This window comes from Quercus lobata, chromosome 4, assembly GCF_001633185.2.
Source record: "Quercus lobata isolate SW786 chromosome 4, ValleyOak3.0 Primary Assembly, whole genome shotgun sequence".
Taxonomy (NCBI): domain Eukaryota; kingdom Viridiplantae; phylum Streptophyta; class Magnoliopsida; order Fagales; family Fagaceae; genus Quercus; species Quercus lobata.
In genome coordinates this window covers 39,189,257-39,212,822 of record NC_044907.1, presented here as the reverse complement: position 1 = coordinate 39,212,822, position 23,566 = coordinate 39,189,257, and the positions used below count along the sequence as shown (strand labels likewise).

Genomic DNA, 23,566 nt, shown 5'->3' with positions numbered 1-23,566 from the left:
CAAATTTATTAGACATAGAGGCTAAAAAAAATCCCACGTGGTTTCTGATAACTAACCCAATACCTGCCTCATTTTAGTTTTAAAAGATAGCATCGTCATAATTAACCTATAGAAATGTTTAAGAGGGAGGGATCCAACATACTAGACTACAGGAGCTTCTTTGAGGAACTGGTGAGATGACTGGGAGAGCCCAAACAAAGTCATGCAGAGCAAATAAGGCCTAGGGTTTCACCTAGGAAATCGGATGAGCATTATTGCTTGTTCTTAGCTGGTTTCACTGAAACCATAAGGTCTAAGCTAGCATAGCAAACTCATCAAGATGGGATCCTCTATCCATGACTTTCTACACCAACTCTACAAACCATGAAAAATGTTGAGTCCCACGAAAGCTCCATCTTGGGTTCGAATCCCATACCACCGAAACGCACAGACATGACCATAGTGCATGACTCACATCTTCTGGAAACTGGTGACATTGCTTGCATAGATCATTGGTAAGGATTCTCCTTTGAAACAAATTTGTTTTGGTAGGGATGGCATTCCTATAAAGCTCTCCATTAAAAATGCTTTACCTTGTTAAGGACTTTAAGACTCCAAATATTCTTACAGACTTCTAAGCTTATGTTTGAGGTCCCTCCAAGCTTTGCATGGCGAGGTCGTAAGCAAGAAAATTATACCCAGACTCTATTGTGTAAGCACCTGATTAAGTACGAGGCCAAAATAAATAGTATCTAGAAGAACAATCTTTAGGGAAATTCTGTTGATTAATTGAACTTCATATGGGGTAAAGAGACTTAACATTTGGTTGCTAACATAAATACCCACTATTTCAACCACAAATTTTTAGCATCTCAATTTTTATATGAGGTAAAAACATATGTTTTTATGTTTCCTTGTATTGCAAACCAAGGAGAGTCAGAGTTTAAATTTTGAAATCAGGAATCCGGTAGTTGTGTCTGGGTATTTCCGCTCCTGGCTAATTATATATGCCTAAGTAACAAAAGTAAGAGCATCCGCATCAATGGATGTAAAACTTTGCAAAATACAAAAAGTAACAAATTTTACACATTTTGTCCCAAAAATTTTCCACACCAGTCCCTCTAAAACTGTGTATATTTATACATTTGCTATAGTAACCGTGCATATATACACGGTTACTGTAGCTGTGTATACTATTATTTTATTAATTTCACATTTTGCACATTTTTTTCTCTCTTTTCTCCGTGCAAAATGAACTCAGTCTCAGACTTCTCCTCTCCTCATCTTTTTTTTCCTTAGATACACACAAACACACCCACACACAAACACATCCACACAGAAAAATCAACATAAAGATACACAAACACACCCACACACAAGCATAAACACACCCACATAGACAAACCAACAGAGAGACAAATTGGTGCTGGTGTTGGTCGCTTGTGGATTGGTGGATCGGTGTTGGTGGTGTTAGATCAGAGTTCGTGGGTTGACGGAAATGAGTCTGGATGCTTGTGGATTGGTGTTGGCGGCAAAGATCGGTGCTTGTGGGTCGACGGGAATGGGTTTTAATGCTTGTAGATTGGTGCTGGTGGCGGAGATCATTGCTTGTGGGTTGACGGAGTTCGTGCTTGTGGGTTTTGATTCTTGTGGTGGAGAATGGTGCTTGTGGTGGATAAGTGATTTGACCATGAAAGGAAAAAGAAGAAGAAGATGCTTGTGGAGGGAGGTGATCTGACCATGATCTTGAAAGGAAGAAGGAGAAGTTACCGTGGAAGGAAGAATAAGAAATAGAAGAGGAACAAAAGATTGGTTTGAGAGATGAGATAAGGACAAAGAAAAAAAGATAAATACAAAAGAAAAGATAAAAAGATAGGAACAAAATAAAAATATAAAAGAATAATTAAAAAATAAAAAATATTATTATTCAAATAGAGGGCATTGTAAAATAGATGAATTGATGTGAGTATTTTGGGAAAGTGGCAGTGTAAAATAGAAAAAGTAGATTTTTAGTGTGAAATAGACGGAAAAATTTGGCCGGACTGATACAATTGCTCTAACCAAAGTAATCATAAGAAAAGAAAAAAACAAACGTATTTAAGGACTTCCACAACAAATGCAATGAGCAAGAAACTTTATAAAAGCCTATGTTAGGTAAAGACAGTACTTCTATCTAAACAGAACCATATGGTCCATATCCTTGCCAATTTCCTAAGTGTATTATTTTGAAAATTAGTTGAAAAGTCTAGAGTTCAGAGAACTTATCTTAAACTTACCTTCCCTACGTTAAGCAAATAGAGAATTCATCATTTTTATGCTGATAAGTAATTGGTTTTCCCAACCGGAAAAGGAAATCTAATACTCATACATTTTGATCAATGGATTTTGATGTTAAATAGCTGTTTTGTTCCAGGATTCTCATGTTCTAATGTCAGAGGGCAACATATAAGAGACCGGAATGAGGTTCAGGAAGATGTAGGGAAGATGTTGACCATGAGTCTATCTTGTGGTGTGAAGAAGCTTTATAGGTTGTAAGCTCAAATCCCAAAGAAATAAGATCTTCGGGCAAAGAACCTAACTTGCGAGAAATTATAAGGATTTTATAATGGACAAGTGATGTGGTCTACCATTCTACTAAAAGACTTCCATCTATTTAAAATTGTTGAGTTATTTTTTTATTTTTTTTTTTAAACAGAAACTGATTACTGACTCATCAATTTTAAACAAGTAGGAGTCTATTAGTGGAATGGTAGACAAGTGACGTGGTCCACCAAATGACTGGTATAATTTCTCTTAACTTGCATGGTTGGATAAGATTTGAGCTTTTTTGAATTTTAGGATCTGTTTGGATACCACTTATTTGTTAAAAACTGAAAACTTATTACTAAAAACATTAGCAAAATATTTTTTAAAAGGCAAAACACTGTTCACACGTTTTTGTGCATTGGCTGGTCCTATGTGCCATAGGACCAGCCAAAAAACACAAACGCAGCTTTAATGTTAGGCAAATGCACACTTAAAAGAAATTATCCAAGACCTATTAATGGTTTTTCCGGTGTGAAATAATGTTGATGTGGCACAGACAGATAGATGAAATTGCACCATGTTGCTCAAGGAAAAAAGTGAGCGAGCAATTATTTATTTGATAACAAGTATATTTTTTGTCACGCCATTTTGTAATATAAATTAATAATAATTTCAGCATAAACATAATTATGACTTGCAAAGTTGCAATTAATTCTCTTAACTGGAAATTAACTTTTATTTTATTAGTAGATAAGTGAGAAGAGAAAGATGGAGGTGAGGTTCAAACTAGAAACATGTAGTACTGCAAAAAATGTAATTATTGATGAATTATTACTTGAACCAATTTGGATGCCCAATTGAGCTTAGTTATAACTAAATCATAATAATAAAAAAAAAGAAATAAAAAAAAGAAGACTAGAGTTTGAATTACAGTACTTATCACAACCACACATAATTTATTAATGTTTTATATAAATACAAAGTACACAACAACAACGACAAAACAGAAACAAACAAGCAAACGAACAAAGGGAAAAAGGGAGAAAGTCCAGAATGTGATGACGAATTAATTAATGGGAATGGTTTTGACTGCCTCTTCTGCTTCTCCTGGACTTGCACTTGCACTAGTTTTCTTCCTAAGATCTTCGCGTGGACAATGCCAATTTCGGCGACCTTCTCCTTCGTGATGATGCCAACATCGTGACATTGCCACACGAGTTATAAGGACCCCAAACATGGTTCCCATAACGAATGTAACACGGGGCCTAATTGCCATACTCATTTTGGTTTTTATATATAAATATAGAGCTTGATTCACTCTAGACGAGAGGAATTTTGTATAGAGAGTACAAAAAACTATATAGAAAGCAAGGTATATTGTTTTTGGAAATCTAGGATGGTATGGAATGGAAAGAATAATGATGGCCTTATAAGGTGTGGGATATTTCATGTGTTTCGTAAAGCCCAAGCCTTTTCTGTACCAGGTTGAAAAAGACAAAACGTTTTATCCCCTCTCCAAGGGTCAACAAGTCAATACACCTTGTCCTTTGGTTTTAAAATTGATGACTTTGGAAACATTTTTAAAAGAAAACGATGGGCTTAGATATATAATTGATTGGGTAAGAAGAATTCAAAGGGTGAACTGGGAAGTTACGAAAAAGAGAGGAAGGGGACAAGATGAAGTGGATGACAATTAATTTTGTTATAGAGATTATTTTAAAAGGTGTGGTGGGGATAAAACTTTGGGAAATGGTTGCCTTGGGAAATAAAAATTAAAAAAAAAAATTAAAAAGGTAAAGTTGATGTCTTGATGAGGCGTGATGTTGGCGGGGGAAGGAAGGAAATAACGGGAGAGGGTGAGGAATTAACGCAATGTTACCTTTTCACAATATTTTTTATGATAAATTCTTGTATTGGATTAGTATTTAGAGTAATGTTACTTCTATCATTTCAAAATAAATATTAGGTGGAAATATATTTATATTTTCAAAATAATTTTTTTATTATTTATTTTAGACAAATTTTCAATTTTTACTAATTTAATATATTTATTTATATTTTAAATAATTATTAAATTAATTGTGATATTATTACGATTCAACCTTGGTTCAACCTCAATCTAACCTTAAAAATTTTGAACATCTCTCCTATACGGTTCTTTGAACATTTCAAATTTCAAAACCATATTAATAACAAGGGTTTTCAATGGAAGAGAGAGGATGGAAGGGAAATGCAAACGCGCGGGTACATATCAACTTGTGATGTTTGATTTTATTTTTTTAGATAGTACCCCTTATTTGATGATAAGTGTCTATTAAGTTAGAGCTTATAAACTTAGCTTTTAACTTTTAGTTTTTATGTACAAATTTTCAAAATCTTATCTTTTTTTTTTTTTTTTCCTTACATTTTCTCACATTTTAAAGTACAAGTATACTTTAGTACACTTTTAGCAAAAAACTAATTAAAATGTTCTCAAGGAGAGTTGATTGAGTTAATTAGAGCCTACGTCTCTAACATTTGATTTTTTGAGAAGAAAATTGCAAAATATATTATTAATAAAACTTTGCCAAGTCGGCTAAAGTTACAAAAAGAAGATGCGGAGGAATATCTTCCATCCACACTGATATACCGCTAACATGTTTGGCCAGATTGTAAGTTACAAAGTTGCCTTGTTTACGGGTACGAGAAAAAATAACTTTAGAAAAGGTCTCTATAAGGAATTTGGCTTTAGCTACTAGATAACTGCATGCAGAGAACGATTCATCCTCGCATCTAAGAGCCTTGGTTACAATCCGAGAGTCATTCACTAGTATGATAGAGAAGAAACCACAATCTCTAGCAAATCTAAGAGCTCGAACCGCTGCCATGCATTCCATAGTGTTTACTAAAGAAGGGAGAACTAACTTGTCAAACATAGAGGCTAAAACAAGTCCCATGTGGTTTTTGATAACTACCCTAACACCTGCCTCATTTTAGTTTTAAAAGATAACATCATCATAATTAACCTATTGAAATGTTTCAGGGGGCTTCTATAAGGAACTGTCGAGATGACTGGGAGAGCCCAAACAAAGTCATGCAAAGAAAATAAGGCCTAGGGTTTTACCTAGGAAATCAGATGAGCATTATTGCTTGTTCTTAGAGCATCCACAACAATGGAGCTATTTTTTTTAGTTATTTAGCACCATAAAAAGCTAAATATTGGTGTAGAGCATTTTTTGTGTTTTGGTAAAGCTAAAATAGCTATATAGCTATTTAGCTTCACTGGTGTGAATGCTCTTAATTGGTTTCACTGAAACCATAAGGTCCAAGCCAGCATAGCAAACTCATCAAGATGGGATCCTCTATCCATGACTTTCTATGCCAACTCTAAAAACCGTGAAAAATGTTGAGTCCCACAAAAGCTCCATCTTGGGTCCGAATCCCATACCACCAAAATGCATAGACATGAACACGGTACATGACTCACATCTTCTGGAAATTGGTGACATTGCTCGCATAGATCATTGGTAAGGATTCTCCTTTGAAATAGATTTTTTTTTTTTGGTAGAGATGGCATTTCGATAAGCTCTCCATTAAAAATGCTTTACCTTGTTAGGGACTTCAAGACTCCAAATATTCTTACAGACTTTTGAGATTATGTTTGAGGTCCCTCCATACTTTGCATGGAGAGGTCTTAAGCAAGAAAATTATACCCAGACTCTACCGTGTAAGCACCTGATTGAGTATGAGGCCAAAATAAACAGTCACCCAAAAGAACAATGTTTAGGGGAATTTTGTTGATTAATTGAACTTCATGTGGGGTAAAGAGGCTGGTTAACATTTGATTGTGTTGATGCCCATTTTTGCAAAACTATACCCAAAGGCCCATGAGGAAGAAAACCCAATGAAAAAGCAAGGCCCAAAGACCCACCAAGAAGACCGAAGAGCAAGAAAGGTTCAAAGAAATAAGTGCAAGTGAAAGCAATCTACAGCAAAACATAAATCTGCCGCAGAATGCAAATTTGCTGCATAATACAGTTCCCTGGCAGAATGGCTTCGGTAGAAAAAGACAAATTGGGCCCAAGACCCTTTTGATCCAGTCAACATTATCTGGCCCACAAAGGCCCAAATTCTTTTGTATAAAAGGATAAGCGTGAAAACTGATATGAAGAAGCACGATGAAAAGAAACAAGGAACGGCAGGAAGTGTCAGCAGCAGGAATCACGTGAAGGAAATAAAAGCCAAACCAAAGGAAAATGACAAACGTAGCAGGAAATGCGTGAAGAAATAAGACAAAACACGCAGCAGACCAAAACAAAGCTAATCTGCTACAGCAAAAACGGCCTGGGAGGTAAACACAAAAGATAACAAAGCAAGCACAGAAGGGCCAGGGCACCACCAACCTGTACCCAGCCAATACAAAGGAGGTGGGCCCACGGTCAAGGGGATTTAGAAGGTGTGGTTTGGTGGTGGGGGGAAAAGGAGGTCTATATTTGGTTTCCTGTCGTGACTTCTTTTGGGGAACATATCTTGTTGGGATGGTATCTTATCCAAAAGAAGTAATAAATGGTTGGGACCATTTGTTGCATGCCATAGAGCTAGGTAGTGAGGTAGAGGTATACAGCAGGAACAAACAAAATGGAATTTTGTCGTGAGATGGGTAGTGGTGCAGCAGACATGAACTGAACAATGGCAGTGCTCTGAGCAACCAATGAGTGAGTGGGTAATCTTGAAAGGATGCCCACAACAAACCAAAAACAGTTGGTGAAGCCCTAAGGGTAAAAGGGAGAAATCCCATTGAATCAGTTGGCTATAAAAGGAAGGTAACTAGGCAGAAAAAAGGGACAAAATGGAAGAGGAAAAAACAGAGGAAGAAAAGGAAAAACAGGGAAAGAGAGAAAAACACCGAAAGAGAGAGACCCAATGGAGGGAAGCACTTAAGGGGGGAAAACCCATGGTAAGAAAGTAGTAAGCACCCAGAGAGAGGTACCCAGGAAAAGGAAAGACCAAAAAGGGGGAACAACCCACGGCAGGAAAGTAATAAGAAACTAAGAGTAAAGAAAGAACGTAAAGAAAGAAAGAAAGTGGTAAAACAAAGAGAGAAAATACGGCAAGAATAGGGGCATGCATCAATAGACCATCTTTTCTCTCCCTCTTAGCAAACTCACTCTTTGATGTTCCCAAAAGTAATAGCTAGTAGTCATTTAGGCCTATTCTCCAAAATGCACAACTTTGATGGCAAAAGCCTATGACAAGGTTGTTCAAGTTGGAGTTTGGGTTCTTTCTTGGTTTACTTATCCTATGGGAAGATTCAATACTTGATTTTGATTGCAAATATATTTGATTTCTCTCATTATAAATTATATCTGTTGTATTTAGTCATTTTGCTATAACACATTTTTTATCACGCCTGCTGCATCAGTGGTCCTGTTGTGGTACCTTTACTTTTTGTACTAGTTATTCTGATGTAGCACCTTTTCATTATATGTACCGTGTTAGCTATTATACTAGCTAAACCTTTTCTGCGGAACCTTTCTTCTTTATTTGTTATTACATGTTTCACTATTGACACAAACTAATCATTATCCTGCCATAAGTATATATATACATATATCTTGTTTCTCATGTTTTGCAAAATATATTTTATATATGTATATGTGAATACGTATAAGTATATATACTCATATATATGTATGTATATATTTGAGAATATGCTAACCCATTTAAACTAACATTTGTTTGATGGATATTTTCTTTGGGCTTTAGATTTGTTTATGTGCAGGAAGTAGAAAAGTATTTCTGCAGTAAAAACGAAGAGTAGTCATTCACATTGTAAAAGGTTTTACTACACGATAGAAGACTTTAAAGCACAGCATGAAGCTTTGTTGCACAGCAGGAAGCTTTATTGTACAGTAGAAAGTTTTGCTACATAGCAAAAAAAGTTAGTCCTGCGGCAGAAACTGGAGAAAAATTCCTTTTGCGGTAGAAACTGGAGAAAAGTTCCTTCTGCGGCAAAAACAGAGGATAAGCACCACGTTCTGCCCGCCGTAAGTGTGCTCCTGGCAGACGAGATATAGTTTACGCACAAGTCGGACCAAATTGAATTGCAGTTGGACCGGTCTCAACTCCCTTACTCAGAATACTCGGGCCCAATACCGCAGGAGGCAGCCCAGCCCACTTTAACCACAAAAAGGCCCACCACAAATTGCTAACATAAATACCCACTATTTCAACCACAAATTTTTAGCATCTTAGTTTTTATATGATTTTAAAGGTAAAAAACTATGTTTTTACGTTTCCTTGTATTGCAAACCAAGGAGAGTTAGAGTTTAAATTTTCAAAGGTTCAAGGACTTCCACAACAAATGATGCAATAAGCAAGAATAAAAGCCTATGTTAGGTAAAGACAGTACTTCTATCTAAACAGAACCATACGGTCCATATCCTTGCCTATTTCCTAAGTGTATTATTTTGAAAATTAGTTGAAAAGTCTAGAGTTCAGAGAACTTATCATAAACTTACCTTCCCTACTGTAAGCAAATGGAGAATTCATCATTTTTATGCTGATAAGTAACTGGTTTTCCCAACTGGAAAAGGAAATCTAATACTCATACATTTTGATCAATGGATTTTGATGTTAAATAGCTGTTTTGTTCCAGGATTCTCATGTTCTAATGTCAGAGGGCAACATAAAAGAGACCGAAATGAGGTTCAAGATGCTAGTCCAAAATCAAACGCATGGTGCAATTTTTAGATTCAACTTTAAGGGTTTCACATCAATATGCATAAAGATTAAAGATTGACGTTCAGGACCGAAAATTGTCATCTATGTCAGCAAGTTGAGGCTATAATGTTCAACTTTATTGTCACATGTGTTGCTGGATGCTTGTTCTTTCTTCATTTTCTTGTACTGATCTTATTATTATTATTGTAAGGACCCGATTTGGTTCTCAGCCCAAACGATGGATGGGCTCAGGCCCAACAAGCCCAAAACAATGAATTTGTAGAGAGTGGGTTGAAAAACTAGGCTAAAATGAGTTAGAGGACAAATAAAGTGGGTCCAAATGTTAAGAACAAAAAGAAAGATTGATTTAAACTGAAGAAAATTGTCCTCAGTGCAATCTGAGGAGATCAATTCTTTTATATTTCTTTTAAGTTTGATTACAAGTTTGTTCTCTGATTGCTACAGTGTTTCTCTCTAGGCTTTTTGATCCCTTCTCCATGGAAAGTCTCATACATTATATAGTTCTCTTTTAATGATCTTGGTCTTACATTTGTTGATCATCTAAGCTACTACTTGAGTGCTTGTCCCATCAGACACCACCCCAGGCCCTCTGTGAGTCGGGGTAGCCAAGGTAGTACTGTTCAAGGGTCTTCTCCACATTAATGCAACTAGAAAGTTAGTTGCAAAGCATTTAATGTGGTGGTAGCAGCATTTCCTTAGATATTTCTGGGCTTCCATGCCTCTTGTACGTTCATAATGCACGTCCCTAACAGTGGGATTTCCTGGAAGGTCACTTTGAACGATAGGATATACATTTGATCTGAGTTTTGTTTATCCGAGGAGATACTCCTCCTCGGACCACCTCCACCAATTTTTCCATTTGCAACCTACTCATGGGATTCTAAGCTTAATATCCTTACTACTGTTTATTCGTCCTCGGACTAACCAACGTTCTCGACTAAGGCCCAAGGCCCAACATATAATTTTGGGCTCTTATCCCTACAATTATTATTATTATTTTAACTTTTAACTAATCTATCATGGCTCCACAATTAGGCCATTTAGGCAATCAAATAATGCTACCAAATGGAATAAGGCCCCTAAAATAGAATATATTATATTATTTGTTTTATAATATTGCAAAAAAACAATAATAAAAAAGTAAGACATCTAACCTAGGAAAAAAAATACCTCTTTTCTAATGGTCAATAGAATGTCTTGTTTATGTAAAATTTTTAATTGAGACCAAAAAATTTAATGAATAAATTTTATTTTTAAAATATATCAATTTTAACAAATAAAATACCAGTATATATAGGTACTATATTTTAGGAATTTAGCTTAATAAAATTACATTTGGCCACCTCTTAATAATATCATTGATTCCTATAAAGGCTATAAAAAAAATTCATAGATCTAAAATTTAAAACAAAATTAACAAGCCCAAAAAAATTAGCTTAAAAACAAAAATTACCATTGGCAAAGCTAAAAGAAATTAAGTCAAATCAACCAATTTTACCCAAAAAAAAAAAAAAAAAACCAGCCCTTTAAAACATTTTAAACAAAATAATTTTGCTCTTATCCACCAATAGTAATTGTATTGTAATGTATAAATAATTATTTTGTTTCTGTCAATGTGGCCATATTTTGTATGGAATGCATTTAGCATGGCTTATTAGTACAATTGTAAAAACAAACAATTCAATTGAGACGACTAAAATTGCTTAAAATATACGAATATCAAAAGCTTCTGCGTTAAGATATTGGAAGAAGTAAAATAGATTATCAATATTTAGGCATTTTTTTTTTTCAAAATATCTTTGGCTATTTTGGCAATCCTGAATATGTTTGTTTTATAAGCTAAAAGACTTATACAGAATCATGTGTATATTTAGTTGAGACACGACCCATTTTAGAATTCAATAGAATTTTTTAGATCTCAATAGAAGTTTTTAAAGCTATTTCAAATAGTGTACTCTATTTAAGGAGGATTGAAAAAGATAGGAAATGGGAAGAACTATGTCATGCAAATTAAGCTAGTAAACGAAAATTATCAGTTTCTTGTGCAATTGGTGATGAAGTTCCAAGTCTCTAATTTCGAACAATAATCATGAATCAGCTATTGTTTTACTAAAGGATTAAAATTGCAAGACGTTGCATGATATCAAACCTGCCCATAGATATAATCAAAGCAAAGAATTTATAACTCCAAAATTTATAACCCAAGTTGAGAATATATGGTGATCATACTTTTTCCAATAACGCTAGGACGAAAAATTACGAAAAAATTTCATTAAATCAAAGACCATAATATGTAAATAATGCAATGAAAAACACCCAAATATGAAATACTTAACATAATCCAAGGGAAAGTAAGAGAACTATATATATGCAAAAGACCAGGATGAGTTTACAACTTGGGTTAGCCTTATAAAACGATTTTATTGCTAAACGTCCTTGTCCTCGTCCTCGCTCTTGGGCTTGGGCTTGGGATGTGCTTCCTCAATCTGCTTGGTCCTGACAAGGTCCGAATCGGCAAACCTTCTGATGTCGGGGATATTGTAGTTCTGACACATATAGATCCCCCATAAAGTCCCTACCATGAATGTGAATGTGGTTCTTATGAAACCCATTTGGCTGATCAAATAAAAAGCTAAGCAAAAACTCTTTTATAATTGTATGGAGGAAGAAAGAAACTTATAGGGGTAGAGAAAGCTAGGGTTTGACCTAGGGAGCGTTGAGGAATATTGGGTTTTATATATAAGTTTTGGAACTTGTTGAGGTGTCGTAATTCCCAAGTCTTTTTGGAAGAGGTTCACTTGAATTGGTGAGTAGTGATGACCCCTTCTCCAAGGGTCAAGAATATATATATATATATATATATATATATATATATATATATATATATATATATATAAAGTGTTATATACTTGTTGGTCCATCGTAGCGGATGTGTAACTTGTGTTACTAAGTTTTTATTTATTTTGTTAACGAGATCGTAATATTCACATATTGTATCAATGGTTAATTAATTGAAAATTGATTTATTAAAAGCAAATTAAAAGTACATATAATTAAAATTTTAAAATCATGGTTTTTAGTTCTTTATAGGAACTGATTTGGTTCCTTTTTAATTGGTATCCCATGTGCCAAACAAGTTTGTCGTTATGAAGTCTTGGTCCCTTAGTGAGTTGAGGCTTAGGGAATTTAATTAATTGATCTATCCACATGTCGTAAGCTCAACCCTAAAAGAATGAAGATCTTTGGGTAAAGCAACTTATTGGTTAAAATTTGAGCTTTTTGGATTTTAAAGAAATTTAACCCAAGGTCCATTAATTTTTTTGCTAGTGTGAAATAATGTGGATGTGGTACGGACTGTTGAATAAAATTGCACCAGGAGGTTTGAGGGAAAAAGCAAGCCTAAACATTTATGCGATATCAGTCATATTCTTGTCACATTATTTTGTAATAAAATTGATAATAATTTTAGAATAAACATAGTTACGACTTGCAATTAGTCCTCTTCATATGGAAATACACTCCTTTTTTTTTTTTTTTTTTTTTTTTTCTTTTTGTTGTATTAATAGATAGTAGGAGAGGAAGAAATTCAAACCAGAGACATGAGATATCAAAAGGAATGTAATTTCGATGGACTATCAATGATCTTAGAAATACACTGTTTGACTTTGAATGCCACTTGAGCTTATTATGACTAAATCAGAGAGAGAGAGAGAGTTTGAATTATACAGTACTCTAGGGAGAAGGGAGAAAGAGATGACAAATTAACTATTTGGAATGGTTTTGAGTGCCTCTTCTGCTACTCCTGGGCTTGCACTTGCATTTGCACTCGTTTTCTTCCTAAGATCTTCGCGTGGACAATGCCAGTTTCGGCGACCTTCGCCTTCGTGATGGTGAAAACGTTGTGTCATTGCCACACGAGTTATGAGGGCTCCAAACATGGTCCCCATAACGAATGTAACACCAGGCCTAATTACCATACTCATTTTGGTTTATATATTTATATATAGCTTAATTCACTCTAAGACTATAGGGATGTTGTGTATATAGAGAGTACAAAACTAGATAGAAAGCAAGGGATAATGTTTTTGGAGATCTAAGATGGCATGGAATGTAAGGAATAAGGTTGGATTTATAAGGTGTGGGATTTTTCATGTGTTTCGTAAAGCCCAAGCCTTTTCTGTACAAGTTTAAAGAATGTTAATTCCTTCTCCAAGGGTCAACAGTCAATACACCTCATATTGATGACTTTGAAAAGTAGAAACATTTTTAATAGAAAACCATGGGGGTGATATATAATTTAATTGGGTAAGAATAATTCAAGGTATAGTGGTTGATTAAGATTGGTTTTAAAATTGATGATTTTGGAATCATTTTTAATAGAAAATGATGGGGTTGATATATAATTCGTTGGGTAAGAATAATTCAAGGTATAGTGGTTGAATAAGATCATATCTTTGGCATTGCCTAGGCCCTTAGGTTCTCCAATCCCATGCAAATGATGAGATAAGGAAGGTGGAGATAAACTCAAAGCTTCGACAAATACACTAATAACAGGTCTTTCCATTGAAAGAAAGATGATGGAAGGTAAATGTGAATTGGCAGGTATCAGTTTGTCATGTTTAATTTCATTTTTTAGATAGACTTCTTATTTTTTAATAAAAAACTTTATCAATTGAGTTAATTAGCGTTTACCAATTGAATTAACTAGAACACACGATGATAGCATTTGATTTAAAATACCTACTATTTCAACCACAAAATTTTTTGCATCGCAATTTTTATATGATTTTAAAGGTAAAGACATATGTTTTTACGTTTGCTTATCTTGCAAACCAAGGGGAGTTAGAATTGTCATTCTCCTTTTCGCTTTCCTTTAACTTATTTGATGCGTACAAACCAACATTTTCTTATCTCTTTCCTTTTTCTTTTGATAATCTTATCTCTTTCCTTTTCTTTTCCTCCCTAAAAAAAACAACCAATCATATCATAATTCCAGCTCACACATTCCTATATTACTGGACTTATTGTACTGCATTACTGCCTTCAAAAATCAAATTAAATTTGGAAGCGTAGACATATCTTAATTTTGTACATTATACATACATATATATATATATATATATATATAAAAGAATATAAAACAAACAAGCATAGCATTGAAAAGAATGTTTGCAGCAATATCATAGCAAAACAAATATATTTATTTTACAGGTAATATTAAACATATAATATTTTGGCATGGAATAAGTAAATGTTACCTGGAAATGTAGCAATTTTGGTATCCGTGCCTCCGTGTGTTTACCATTGCATATCACCACAGCCTCAAAGACCTCTAGATCCAATTGCCCGACCCGAGTCCTCCACTCCACAATCCACATTCCACTCATTTCTTCTTCCATCAACTTGCTCAACCCGAACCACATCATGCTCAAAACGGGTCAACTCAACCAACCCAAAATCACTAGAAAAATCATTAAGAAATATGAGCACCTCTTCACGACCCGGAAAGTCCCTCGGGTCCCCAGTTTCTTTTTTCACAAATGGGTAATCTAAGAAGCCCATGAGCTGCCTTGGAAGGTTGACCCTGACTGAATGGTACATACTACTATGAACAATCTCACGGCCCGGATCCATACCCAATCGGTCAGACTCCACCCGTGGATCATAAACCCACGTGCCACCAATCCTATTGTTTTTCTCAAACAATATGACCTGATGACCCTCTCTCTTAAGCTCCCGGTCGGTGACTAGGCTGGCGGTGCCGGCTCCGATCACCGCCACTTTTATTGATCTTTCCATTATGTGTCTAAAACTTTTGAAAGCTCTAAATCACATTTTGTGAGGATCTATGGATCACATGTTCATCACATGATCAGCATAGACCATAAAAAAAAGGAAATATATAAATTAAAGCATAATATTTTTTTTTTTTTTTTTTTTTTTTTTTTTTTAATGGCAAGTGATTAAAAAAACACGCAATCCAAAGAAAGCATGTTAGAGCAATAATGCTAGTGCTCGTGGTGCTTCTGTGCAAACTGTCAAGTTAAATGTTTTTTTTTAATAAGAAAATATTGTATTGAGATTGATGAGAATCGGCGTTGATTGTTCAGAGATTCTTTTTGTTTTTTGTTTTTTTTTTTTGAAACCAAAGCAAACTGCTGAAATTCATTGCCAATAAGAAAAGAAAGTACAACAAGTCAGGAGAGAAAAGCTCCAGGCAAAAGCAGACTACAAACTATCTTCCTGAACAATTTGAATCAGCAAAGGAGGACAAACTCCTCTCCACATGTGAGATAATTTCTTCTGCCTTCCATACTGAGCCAACTCGTGAGCTACTTTGTTGTATTCTCTTTTCACATGCTTGATTTTCCAGCTATTAAAAGAAGCAAGCAGACTAAGAATTCCTTGATAAATATGGCCAAGACAGCCATCATTTCCGGCTGCTAAAACACAATTAACCGCTAATAGAGCATCTAAGTTTTGTCAAAAATCTTAATTTTGCATGAGATTTTGAGAGATATCTAAGTTTTGTCAAAAATCTTAATTTTGCATCAAGCTATTCTTCTGTCACGTGAGATCATTGCCTTCAATAATTACAGATTTTTTTTTTTCTTTTTTTGGGAGAAAAGTTAAGAAATTGTATTGATAAAGTGGAAACTGCAAATACAAGAAAAGGCCAAGTCACATTAACTCGGGCTGAGGAGACCAACAATCATGGTTTTAAAAATCGGATTAGTCAGTCCGACCGGTTGAATTGAGAATCGGAGCCCAGTCCGGTCCCCAAAAAGGACTAAAACCGGTCAAAACTGGTAAAAATCCAAAATTAGAGGCAAATTTGGTTTTACTTCCAGTTCAGTTTTTAAAACCATGTCAACAATAGCACATCTAAGTTACTGTGATGGACCCAAGAAAGAAAATGAAAGACATAGTAGAATATAATTATAGATTTTATACCTTCTTAAAACTTTTCTTTGCAATTGCAAATGTAATTACTTTAATTTTCGCAATTATTGAGTTCACAACTGAAATTGAACCAGCTAAATTTCAGTTTTTTACTATTGTCCTGTGTTTTCATTTACATAATAATCAAATTATTAGGATATAAAATTCTACTTTTTTATCAAAAGTTTTTAAACTTAATTGTCACATTCTAGTATTTTCAATGGAAAATATCTCCGATTCAAATCCCCCCGCCAACAATTATAGATGCATATATAAAAAAAAAAATAAAAAAAAAAGTTTTGTCATATATTCATCACCATCCATTCATATGTGGTACAAGTTGTGGGAGAAATACTTTACTAATATTCTTCATTCTAAGATTGACTTTCCTCTTGATTTTTTTTTTCTCCTAATGGATATGTAATTATTAAGGAAGTCAATACCATACTAGTACTGGCTGTATCGAGAAAATATACCTTATTGGTCATTAAACTAGTACCATTACTCTTCTAAAAAGTATAGAAAAAAAAAATACTGCATTATATCGGCCTATTTGGGCTATACTGGTCGATATTGGCGTTTTTGCTAGTACAATAAAAAAATAAAAAATTGAAAAAAATTATCAAAAAACATTTTATTTAATCTAATATATTAATTAATGTACTCAAGCTAATATTTAGGTTTATAAAATATGTGGATTTTATATTTTATGTTGATAAACATAAAAATTCATAAATTCATAATATGTTTTGTAATTGGTTAATCTTTTGACAAAATTCACTTTACTTGTAATTGAGTAAATCTAAGATGTATTTAGTACTTCAAGAAATATGTTGTTCAAGTCAAGTATTAAAAATATGAAGATTGATCCAAGAAACAAGTAAAGAAAAGCTGTTCATTAAGTCTCGACAAATAACTCGATAGATGCCTGCTATCGAGACTTAATGTGAAACTTGATAGATAGCTCGACAGCAGCTTGATCTATCGAGAATTACGATTTCAGAATTTCCAGATCTAAAATCAGGCCCAAGCTTATGTATTTGTTTAGGGTTTCTTTTTACACAACCTTACACGTATATAAAGCTTATTTTAAGAGCCATCACACATGGATGTAGAGACCAAGAGACTTATTTTCTCTGTAAGAAGTTACTACGCTTGTACGCCATAGAGTTTTGTAACCAAGTGCTTCCAGATCTTCATTGTTGATGAAGTAAAGAACTTTGCAGCTAACAACATCTGTTCAAGTTGTCAGAGTTAGTTATGTATTGGAATCCGTGCAAAGGATTAGTCACAAATTGGAGGTTTGTACATAAAGGGAAAGACGCCTACTACAAGATCAAGTCCAATTGGATGTTGGAGCGAAAGTTCAACTGTAGGTTGGTATTTCGGAATAGGTCAGGGTAGTTGGTAAAATTACTTATACTTGTAAACGCTTAATTATTGATTAGTAGATTCTTAGGAGTGGTGATCTTAAAATCACTCAATGGGGGATTTTTGGCCTTACAAGGTTTTCCTCATTTGTCAATAAATCACCGTGTCAAATTTAATTTCCGCTGCTTTTAGTATTTTTGGTGATTTGTTGATGTTTTCACGATTTGTATGCAATTGAGCCTAATTAATCAACTTGGATAATTAAATTAAATAACCGGGGTCAAGTTATCTTAACCCAACACTTACATAAATAATACAAAATATATTTATGTATAGAAATATATAAATAGTGATAATTCTGAAATGGTACACCAATATTAACTGGTACTGAAATATTTCGTTCTGCTGATCAAATCGAAAAAGCCTTCACTATGAAATTAACTCCTTGGTAATTATGCAACGGGATATTTCTCCATTGCTTTTTATGTCTAATGGATGTGTAATTCCTCCATTGCATTTTTTTAAAGGACGTAGACAAAATTAATGATAACTATACTAAAAATAAAAACAAAGCTTTATGTTTGAACTTCATAAAGAGTAGTCAGTTGTGGTGCCTTGCATTTTCAAAACATGGATTAGGATTTTGGCATTGATTGGAGCTACATTGATAGGGATACCTAAAGACCAGATTTTTAACTTGTAGTTTGAGATTTTGGGTTTTTGGGTTTTTTTTTTTTTTTTTTTAAATTTTTTTTTAATTTTAATTTTCAATTCAATTTTCATTGGAGGAAGCTATCTTCATTGACAGTGTAATACAGCTATGATTTTAGTTTTTGTCGATCTAATGTTAGATCTACAGGTATAACAGTACGTTATAACTTATAACACTGGCATACAAAAACTCTATTTTGAAATAATAAAGAATTTTTTTCTCATAAAAAAGAAAAAGAAATAATAAAGAAATTCAAAACAATTAAATAACTGACCACATGGCCTATTAGCTCAGTTGGTTAGAGCGTCGTGCTAATAACGCGAAGGTCGCAGGTTCGAGACCTGCATGGGCCAGATTTCTTTCTAAATTTACTACTTTTTGCTCAACCAGATTTCCTTCCTCACACTTTTATCATCAGTTGCTTCAGTTCCCTATATTTTCTCATCTCATATGTTGTCATCAGTTTCCTATTTTCTAAAAAATGGTCCCCCAAAGCATTAATAACCTTAGAAAAAGAAGACAATTTTATATAACAACAGCTAATATATACGGATTTGATGAATTCTCTTGGATGTTTTTAACATGGTACAATACAAATAAAGACAAGGGCAAATCTAAAAAAAGATGGACATGTGCCCCATTTATGTACATGGACAAAGACTTTTGCTGAGTGGTTTCAAATTTTCAATTACCCACTTGATAAAATCTATCTAAAATATCCATATATGGCCTAATTGTGGCCATTATTTACTCAAGATTATTGGCCTGTTGCTTTGTGTTTAATATATATGTAGAACCCTACCTGTAGCTGATGAGAACTACCTTTGTTGCATGATAAAATGGGTATTAGGGGTTATAATGCCAAAGCAGCTTGTTTCATCTTATTTAACATCATATTTTTCACTTGTGTTTCATCTAATAAGGTTTTATACCCTCCCTCTGCCCCAGAGAATCCTGCTGAATGCCCAAAAGATACTCTAAAGTTTGGTGTTTGTGGCAGCTGGCTAGGGTTGGTCACTGAAGTTATTGGGACTAAACCAAGCGAAGAATGCTGTACAGTGGTGAAAGGTCTTGCAGATCTTGAAGCTGCAGTGTGTTTATGCACTGCAATTAAGGCTAATGTATTGGGAATTGTCAAAATCCAGGTACCTGTTGCCCTTAGTTTGCTCGTTAATGGGTGTGGGAAGAAGGTCCCTGAAGGCTTTGTATGTGCATAGAAACTCTAGCCTAGTAGAGTGTATTTATATGAGTTTATTTTAATGAATCTTATTTATTACACACTCTCGCACATAACTGTACAAGTAAAATTTGCACAGAAATCGTGTGCAAAGAGTGTGGAACTATTACCCTATTTTAATTAGTATATCCAGCTTATTTTGTTTATTGTGTCAAAATATAATTGTGATTATTATGAAAATAAGCTCTCTCTCTCTCTCTCTCCGAATTGTATGTGCATAGTCTAGACTTCTAGTCGGTAAAGTCTTCACTCGTTGTCTTTCTCTTTCTTTATCTTTTGGTTAGAATCAATCTTTTCTCTCTCAAATAGTGCGCGATGCATGCACTTATAGATTCCTAATGTTCGTTTAACTAAATCAACTTTGTCGGCATAAAAGTCAGATTATGTCTTTCACTATCAGAAAAATACACAGGATTGAATAATTCCTGCTCCACCTTTGTACCCCAAATCACATTTGAAAAACAAAAGGAAGAATTCCAGGAATTTTAAGCTTAGAATAAAAGTGCTGTGAGCTGCTCTCTCCAAGCCTAACCCGTCAATTAATGTTATTCAACTCAACTCAACTAAATTAAGCCTTAATTCTAACTAATTAGATAGGTTTGGGTACATTGAATAATTTGTAGTTTTGTACTCAATTTATAAAATTACATTTTTTGGGGTAACATTTGAATTGTATAATTGTTACTCTGGCTTTAATTTGGTGAATCACTATCCTTGATTTCTGATAGCTTTGTACGTGATTATAATGGAGTGTGAGGTCACTATCCTTGACAATTTGTATTAGGATATTTTTGTGTGAATGGAGTGTAGAGTTAGCGAGTCACTATCCTCAACAATTTGTGGGTTCCAGTTAACTCAACTGATAAAATCTTTGATAGTTGAATAAGAGATCTGGTGTTTTAGACTGATGATAAAGTGCTATCATCATAAGCGGATACCATGGGGTGTGAAACTCTTTCAAAAATAAAAATAAAAAAGGTTAAAAAAATTGCATTCCAATTGTATAATAATTACTTTGGATTTGGTGAATGGAGTCTGTTGCATCTCATTTTGAAAAACTCTAGTTAAATAGTTAATATAACATATATAGATATCACTTAATTTAAAAGTTTATGCTCAACTATGTAACGTAACTCACACATATATACACAAAAAGTACTAATCATATTTCATTTTGACATTCTCATTATTATTTATATAACTCAGATTAACCTAATAAATACACCTGTTGGCATAAGACTCAATAGTCAATACCTACCCACGCAACACCTTCATAGGCTAAATTCTCACACAAATCAAAATGGTCCAAACTCTAGGGTATTAAAGCATTAGCATCCAATTTCTAAAAAATATCATGTTTTACTATCTTAAAAGTTACTTTATCTATTATGTCATACCATTTTACAACACACCTAACATCCCAATCTCTTTATTTTTTTTTGCCACTTTATTTAAATATTCTTTTTTAGTCTCTCTCTCTCCTCAACCAACAACCATCACATCACAGTGCCTCCACTAGATACAACAAGCAAACCCACCAGATACACCAAGCAAACCCACCAGCCAGAAATCACCACCACGAACCCATATCAGCCACCACACACACAACACCCAAACCCATAAACCTACCATTGCCAATTAACCACCACCTTGCCAAACCCACCACCCACCCCACCACAACGGCAACAACCCACCTCACCACCACAGCAACACCCTACCACCACTACTATGAATCTATAGATGGACAAAAACCCCCAAAAAAATCAAAGCAAAATCCACACAATTGAAACCCACAAAATTTGAATCCAAAAGGCAATACCCATCCCAAAATCAAAACTCATAGCAAATTCCAACCCCAAAACCCACCCAAAATCAAAATCCATGAACCATAAATCAACCCACTATGAACTATGGTGCTTCAATCAATTTGCCTCAACCAACACCATCGCATCACAAAGCTCAAAATTCTACAAAGAGAGGGAGTGAGGACTGAAGGAGAGAAAAAGAGAAAACCAGAGAGGTGAGATGGAGAATGGGAATGGAAAAGAGTCAGGGCGTGTTGAGGAGAGAAAGAATGAAGTGAAAGAAAAAATTAATCTAAAATTTTACAACCTACTATAGTAACGTCTTACAAGTATGACATTAGTGTAGCTAGATTGTAAATTTTTTTACAAATAGCTTGCCAAATAATGCATGTTTTTTTTGCTTTGATGCTAAAATATAGCATATTATGAGATTTAGCCACTCAAATACTAATGCTCTTAGGTTTTTGCATTCTGCAACTTGAGATGTTTCAGAGGGGCCTGTTTAGGTTATTGCATTCTAGAATCTTAGATGTTTCATAATGTAAAATAATAATGTTGTTTATTTGCTTTGCTGCCCATTGCTAATGCTATTTATGTTAAATAGCCTGGACAATTAACCAACCATTGCTGCTTGCTTCAACATTGTTTTGAACTTTTGATTTATTCTTTTTATAAAAGATAAGTTTTGAATAATGAATATGCTTCCCTTTTATATTATTGTGTAGAAATTTGTAATAGAGTATTGAAAAAAGAGAAAGGGAGAGATATAAGATTTTTATTTAGTTTGGTCATACAACTTACATTCACAAAATAAGTGCTCAAAATGCTACATTTTAGATGATAATACTTTATATTAATAGAACCTATTTTTATAATGAGATTTACTTAAATGAATCAGTCTTTTTTTTTGGTAAAAGACGATTCATTCAAAGAAACTAAGGAGCAACAAAAGGTTCAGGACATAGCTTGTTAGAGTACATGCCGTTTAAATAATTTTCAAAAGAAACAACGTGTCAACATCCACAGGCGGACTATCATATAAAATAAAGTCTAGTTCCTAACTAATGCTCATTCTAGCAAGATTGTCCGCACATCGATTAGCTTGCCTGAAGTAGCGTTGGAATCGGATCTGTTGGAACTGAGTCATCAACAACCTGCAATCATCCAAAAAGGGGAGATAACATTATTTACATGTTGAGGATTTTCAAGCACATCAATAATAGCTTTAGCATCTAATTCAACTATAAGAGATTGGATGTTTAAGTTCGAACACATCATTAACCCATCCCTCAATCCCCATAGCTCTGCCACATAGCTATTTGTCAGCCCAATACGCCTTAAGAATCCTACCAACTAGTCACCATGCTCATTCCTCGCTACCCCACCGCAGCCAGCAACACCCATGCTACCAACAAAAGACCCATTTTTGTTTAACTTCACGCACCCTTCCGTCAGTCTTTCCCATCTAATCCTCATGACTTTCCTGCAAGTTGGCATCCTCAGTGAAGCAATGCAATGCTAGTATTCCTTGGCCTGGTTCACAATCTTCACTGCCAAACATGGATTATGGTTACCATTTCTAAAGACCATGTAGTTCCTACTTTTCCAAATAATCCAAACCGCAAAAAGAAACAATATCCTCCATTGGCACCTTGCTGGGTTAGATCTATCATTTTGCCTACCATTTAAAGCCATCAAATCATGCAAGTTACTTCCCTAGAAAAGCCAATTCGCTACACTAATACCCAATTGCAACCACCCTGGTTTAACTCTCAAACCCCTAAGAGCAAGTATTATAGTTTCTAGCTCCTTATGGCAAACAAGACAACTTTCCTCCTCCACAATACCTCTTTTCACAAGGCAAACCCTTACCCCAATGCTATTGTGAGCACACAACCAAAGAAAAGTTTTAATACGTGGAAGGGTATCAATTGTCCAAACCTAGCTAATAGAGAAAGGAATGTTGCAGTTATGACTTGATGCAATTTTGTAGGCACTTTTCAAGTCAAATGTCCCTTGTGGTGATTCGGCCCAAGCTAGCTTGTCACAACTTCTGGTAGTTAATGCTACGAGGGTGGCTTGAATCATTCTTTTAATTTCCAAAGGAAGATCAAAAGGCAACCTGTCCCAGTCCCAACTAGAATCCAAGATAAAATCCTTAATTTCTAGTTGATTAACTTCTTGCATTAATGGCCCCTAAATCAACTGCCTGAGAGGTCCCTTGTCAGTCTAGTGACTATACCACACTTTTAAACTGCTATCTCCTCTAGC

At 34.5% G+C, this 23,566-nt stretch overlaps 1 protein-coding gene, 1 non-coding gene and 1 pseudogene across 2 annotated transcripts; 2 read left to right on the top strand and 1 right to left on the bottom strand.

Moving 5' to 3' along the window:
• The window catches only part of LOC115985169, a 35,522-nt pseudogene extending 20,495 nt beyond the window's left edge, over positions 1–15,027 (bottom strand).
• Positions 15,028–18,532: 3,505 nt separating this feature from the next.
• TRNAI-AAU lies at positions 18,533–18,606 on the top strand. The gene has a single exon. It is a non-coding gene; the product is annotated as a tRNA-Ile (tRNA).
• Positions 18,607–18,997: 391 nt separating this feature from the next.
• LOC115987055 (putative lipid-binding protein At4g00165) lies at positions 18,998–19,638 on the top strand. The gene has a single exon (XM_031110499.1). It carries the CDS (start codon positions 19,093–19,095, stop codon positions 19,468–19,470), a length of 378 nt encoding a protein of 125 aa, XP_030966359.1. The 5' UTR covers positions 18,998–19,092; the 3' UTR covers positions 19,471–19,638.
• Positions 19,639–23,566: the final 3,928 nt, after the last annotated feature.

Bases quoted from the DNA above. Each gene is read 5' to 3' on its own strand.
- LOC115987055 (XM_031110499.1), top strand. From the start codon at position 19,093: ATGGGTATTAGGGGTTATAATGCCAAAGCAGCTTGTTTCATCTTATTT.